Source organism: Heliangelus exortis, chromosome 2 (assembly GCF_036169615.1).
Source record: "Heliangelus exortis chromosome 2, bHelExo1.hap1, whole genome shotgun sequence".
NCBI lineage: Eukaryota > Metazoa > Chordata > Aves > Apodiformes > Trochilidae > Heliangelus > Heliangelus exortis.
The window spans coordinates 117,318,611-117,324,610 of record NC_092423.1 but is presented as its reverse complement, the minus strand read 5'-3'; the positions used below and the strand labels follow the sequence as shown (position 1 = coordinate 117,324,610).

General features: G+C 35.2%; 1 protein-coding gene across 3 annotated transcripts in view; it reads right to left on the bottom strand.

Moving 5' to 3' along the window:
* Positions 1-200: 200 nt before the first annotated feature.
* Positions 201-6,000, bottom strand: part of PREX2 (phosphatidylinositol-3,4,5-trisphosphate dependent Rac exchange factor 2) — a 176,725-nt gene continuing 170,925 nt past the window's right edge. For all 3 annotated transcript variants that reach the window (XM_071737737.1, XM_071737736.1, XM_071737738.1), the window contains one exon: positions 201-5,410. In XM_071737737.1, the coding sequence (XP_071593838.1) occupies positions 5,365-5,410 (46 nt within the window). In that variant the 3' untranslated portion in view covers positions 201-5,364. The remainder of the gene's footprint in view (positions 5,411-6,000) is intronic.

Sequence of the window (6,000 nt, the reverse complement as noted above, 5' to 3'; positions counted from 1 at the left end):
AATCTATGCTGACATAAATTGTCAGCAATCAACCTAGATTGGGCCTTAATTCTCGGAAGAGATTCTTATTGTAAATATTTTCTTTTACAAGCTTCATTTCTGTTCTGAAGCAGAATTCCTAGGACAACCATACTTTGAGATGCCAACCCCCTCCCCCACCAGCTTATTTCTTGCTTAAAAAGAAAGATATTTGCACTGGCCATATTATGAATGGTTTTATTGCTGTCTGACATTTTGTAATACATTGTTACCATTCCAGTCTTTAATATGTAGACTAAAAAAATAAACCATAGATCCAAACACAGCATTAGTTCAACCCATAATCAATATAGCAACTGATTCAAAGTATGCTACACAAGCACTTTACAGAAAAGGAAAAAGCAACTTAAATCCATCTTTCGAGGACATTTAACATTAAATTCCAAAGGCTACATCTAATAAAGTCAGCTACCTACAGAGCTGCTAGTTTGACTGTTTTAAAATAAAAGCTCACTGAGAGATTCTGTGTATGGCTGTACTTATACATTATATTTCAAAGCAGTAATGCTCTCTTGTGCTTAATGAGACGTTACAAACAATATATTCTTCATTTGAAAAATGTGTGCAATACTCAATAAAGAACTTAAGTTTTTTAAAGTGTAACACAAGGATAACCAAATACATACACTATATACATGGTGTTAAAAAGTTATTAAGGCCACTAAGCCTTTTAAAGTCTGGTGCATGGTACAGACAGAATACACACTCCCACAAAAGATGTTGTGAGTTTTCACATGGAAGTCCAAATCTAAGTACTTGCAAAAATGTCCCAGCTTCTCTGAATACTCTACTGGACTTCAAACCTGAAGCAAAAGTTATTGCTAAAGTAGTTCCAGTGTAGCCATACAGGATTTCTAGCATGAAGATGTTGTTTCTGGAGAAGAATATAAGACACAACTATTTGATTGGCATTTGGACAGTCTGAAATTTCTCACTGGTGTTAGTATCTGCATGACTGGGCATGCTGCATATTCATTTATACATACGTAACACAAAAACAAACCCACATCTTCTAGCAGGAAAAAGGGAACATTCCTAATGACACCATTTCTTTAGGAAAACTTGATTGATATATACAGTATACAAAAAGAACCTACACAATTGTCAGCATACAAAAATATGAGTTCAGTATCTTTTTCTACTTCAAAACCTAATGTTGAAAAATCCAGGTATCCTGAGACAGGTATGTATGGTGCATCTAATTTACCAGTGCTGGTGTACTGCTGGAGTACAATTAGAAAAGCACTATTTATCAGCAAGTACAGAGATAAAATACATAAGGCAATCCATTAACTTGACAAAGTCTCCTCTTTTCACAACGTTAAAACAAAAAAGGTGCAAAATATGCATAAAATGCTGGCAGACATAGCCATGAAGGAGCTGTGAAGAGTATTGTTCCATACTCCTTACAGCTTTATGGAAATACTACAATATACTACAGTTACTGATTTCACAATTTAAATGAAAATTAAATGAAAGATACTTTTCTTTTTTGAGCATCATACTTAACTATGATTTGTATACTCACATTCAGGCAACTGTCTTTTATTTATATATATATTTGTATACATATATACGTGTATGTGTACTGCATCTGAAAATGAATTAAATGCTATTGCTTGTTTGTGAATTTCTCTGGGTGAAAACAGATTATAAACTGGTTCATTTTTCTTCCATTAGAGGACTCTTAACAAATGAGATTTGATATGATTACTATATGATATGATTACTATAAATCCTTGTCAAAATAAGTTTAATTGTTTTGACTCTAAAACAGTAGAAGAGCAGTTTGGACCACTACTGACTGCATTACAACAAAGAAAAAAAAACAAAAAACAACCCAGAAACCCAATGCATTTGCTAATACTCTGTGGAAACTATCTGAAAAGCCACTGAGGATTGCAACTCTCTCAGTGGACATATAATCAGTTGGTTTGTTCAGTTGATATCAGGAATATTTACTTTAAGATTAATCCCTAAACACAAAAATGTTTAACACTGAGAAACTGGAATGTATACATTTTTAAATTCTTTTACAATTGACAAGGAAAAAGAGTGTTATGAAATAATTTGGGGAGCTACTCTAAATCAATGCTCATGACATAAACTGTTTACCATCCTGTTAGTCACAGATGATAGTTACAAAGACAGAGCAAACATCATCAGTTCTACCTTAAAAATCAAAATCCAAGTTTTCTACAAGTTTTTCTACGGTTCTACAAGGAACCGTATGGTTCCTTGGTCCTTAACTCCCCCTTCCCAGCTTTTAAATCTCCTATACATCCCCCCCAGACTACCACTGAATCATGGTAGTCAGCATTCAGTAATGCATGCCTTTAGATCCTTTAATTTGTTCCCAGAATTATACTTGGATGAAAAAGCAAAAATTACATATAGAATGCTTTCCCTAAACCAGTACACCACATTGTCATAAAAACAGGCTGCATAATCTGTTGTTGTTGGTCATCTCTTTTGTCATCTCTAAGTCTAAAAATTTATGAGAGAATAAACACAGTGTGATGAGATTTTTTTTTTTACTCTGCAAGTGTACCTTACATAAGGAACAAATACATCCTCTACATAGCCCAAGCAAGATAAATAGCTTCAATAATGAACATCTGTAAAATTTACAATTTAAGAACTCGTTTCTTAAAGGTCTATCCAATGTTATTAGAAGCCAGATGTGTTTGAATGTGCAGTGTGCTCTGAAAACTGAGGGACAAGAAAAGCAGTTTGAAAAGCTTCACAATGTTTTCAGCAACCACTGGCTTTTGAGGGGTATTTTGAGAAATTAGGCACTCACTTTCCATAGACCATCTGTGAAACATTTATGCCCAATGGAAATCCTGTCTTTATGTGCCACCTGTAATCCCAGAAAACCAAAGTTTAAATTTCTTACCTACTTTGATACCAAGCTAAGTAGATAATTGATTTTGCCACCAATGAGGATGGGTAAAGAATAAAGAACTAACAATCAGATACAAAAACAAGAGGTCAAGATTTGTGATGCACACTCATGATACAATACCTAAAGAATTTGATCCACTGACTGGCTTTTAACTGTTTGTCCCTCAGTGCTTACAGATGTCTATTACCCCGTATTTTCAATAACAAAATGAATGAAGCAATTACCGTATTACACGGAGAGACTGTTCTGGCATATTTTCAATGCAATAATAAAAAAAAGTGATTACTAGTTACAATAACATGCGTGCATGCAACAGATTTTGTCCTCTAATTTTCTATTATACAGGAGTAGAAGCTCTGTGCAGCTGACAGTAGACTTGCCTTGTAGTAAAAAACCAAAACTCATGTGGGTAAATCTCACAGCACCATCCTCACCAGGAAGGAGGTTAGGGCTTCTCTATACTCCTGAAGTCTGAACAAGCAGAAACTGAAACATTTTTTGTGCTTTTGCCCGCAGCCTAGCCAATACTGTATTTCTGAATAAAATGCATCCAAAAGCATGGGATCCTGACTAGAATAGAACTATAGCAATTGTGACTCTTTCTTATGAGCAAGCACTAGGTCATCCTAGACAAAAAGAAGTTTCTAAAGAGTAAAACTTTGTTTTCTGGTTTTGCTGGTTTGGGTTTTTTTTAAAATACAAAAAAAATTATAGCCCCACAGCTTCCAGTAGCTATAAAAGAGCATAAACTTCAAAGCTCAAGGTGAAATTGTTACTGGAGTGTTCATTATTGCATGTCTTGGTCACAGTTTAAGCAAACACTCTACATTTAAGGTTGGACCAGTAACTGATATGACTACATGAATATATACATGTTGAAACTCATATAAATGCTCAGAAATATATAACTGCAGATGTATAAAAATATTTATTTTCTTAGCAAAGTTAAAGTCTGTAAAAACATTAAGAATACTGAAAAAGGTAGGAGCTCTAATTCCTCCTTTGGAGAAAAGTAACAAGTCCCCTAAATATCCTACATAAAAAACACTCTGCAAGAGTACAGCTCATTTTGAATTCTCACTTATTTCATCGTGGATTAATATATCTGTTGAAGATTTCATAAATAATTATGCAACAATTATGCTGTGAGGTTTGATTGCTACAGCGTAACTATAGGCTGCTGTTGTAAAAAAAAAATAAAATTATTCAGACAGCATAGGTCCTGCTCTAATAGAATGCATAGCTACTGCTACAAGTACAACTGTATCAGAATATAGGGCTTTTTTTTTAACATGTTCACACATGAAACTTCATTTGGGGGAATTTTCTCCGTAAATTCTTTGGCTAAAAGAACAGCCAAACTGAAATACATATTCCCTGGGCCCTCTGAATACTCAGTACAATTTTGAAATAAATCAGTAACAATTACCACTCAAAAGAACTAAAATGCCATACGAAACAATTCTGACCAAAAAAAAAGAAATCCCAAACCCCAAAACAAACAAACAAAAAAAAAGAAATAGTAGTGTAAAAATATTTCCAAACTGTAATTCAACTTAAACCCCAGACATTTCCAGTTAAACACTGCCTCATCCTCACCTCACTAGAGTAGCACTATACAAGATATCCACAACTCTTGAACACTCAGAAACGCAGAGGCACAGTAACGTAAAACATCCATGAGTCTGAAATTCAGGCTAACTATGGATGAAGATCAGACTTACCCTTCTTCTCCTTCATTAAAATGGCAACTGAAAAAGGGTAGAACATCAGGTCTTAATGCCCCATATGCACTCCTTCTAAAGGAGTGTAACAACAGATTGCTAACACCAGACATGGCTGAGTTCACTGATAACAAGCACACATTCATAGTTGCTGTCTGCCTGCAGCCATTAAACACAATTCTTAGATTAGTTCTCCATCTTTAAACCCCACTTACATGATGTCCTTGAAGTCATCATTCTGATGGTGACAGGAAAAAAGGGATTACCAGTGCAAAGGGGCCCACTATGAAGCTGAGTTTGTCTGTGCTTTTATTCCCTCCGCAAGAACACATTCTGTATAGTGTAAAAGTGAAGTCACTCTCTCTGGATGACTTTTGTTTTCAAGCTGCTGGCTATACCTACCATGTAGCTGAACAAGACACATCAAATTAATCTCATTCCAGTGTAAAATTCCCAAGGAAGATTCCTGCTCTACTAGTGTAAGGTTGGAGCGCACAGATTCCAGAAATGCATTTTGGAAGTCAGTTGTCAATGCCAATAGAGGGTATTTAGGGTATTTTTTTCTTTACCCTGAGAGTAAAGGATTTTTTATTGATCAAAGCCCCAGGCACATACTGCTATAGTGCAGTAACATTTTGTCATATAGTCCCAGTATCCCAAAGGTCATTATTGGATTATTTTCTGGAGTTCTCCTCATTCTTCTCCAGCAGGTGGTGGTGGTTGGCATAGCTTGTACAACCTGACAATGACAGAAAACAATGCAACTGTTATTTTGAGAGCTTGATCATTATTCAAATGGGTAAATTCAAGAAACACAAACTAAATCTGTCTTCCTGCACTGCAAAGCAAGAGGTACTGAATTCGCTTTAATAACATTGATTAAAAGTCAGTCAAATTTTATTCATGAGCATAAATGTTCACATTGAAAGTGGTATCATTAAACACACATCCACAAGCAGTCTTATGTTGACATTCCAGTTTAGTCAAGTTTTCATATTTCTGCACTGAAGACCCTATTCTGGAGAAAGCTAAATCTCCACTAATCCAGTTGTCAGATGTTGCTCTGAATTTCTAAATTAGAAAAGCTGCTTGGTAAATGTAGTTGCCTCCATTTTTGTTCTGGTTTTGGCACTGTTAGACCTCACTCGAACACAGTCCCCGAGAAAACTGATGCTTTTTGAAGAACCCAAGACAGATGTCAGATATGCAACACAGCATGAATATTTTAAATCTCTCTCCTCTCTGTTTTTTACATGTTTGAAGTCACTACAGTAAGCTTTGATTCAAATTACTACTTCAGTATTGAAAGCAATAACCACTCCTCCATTT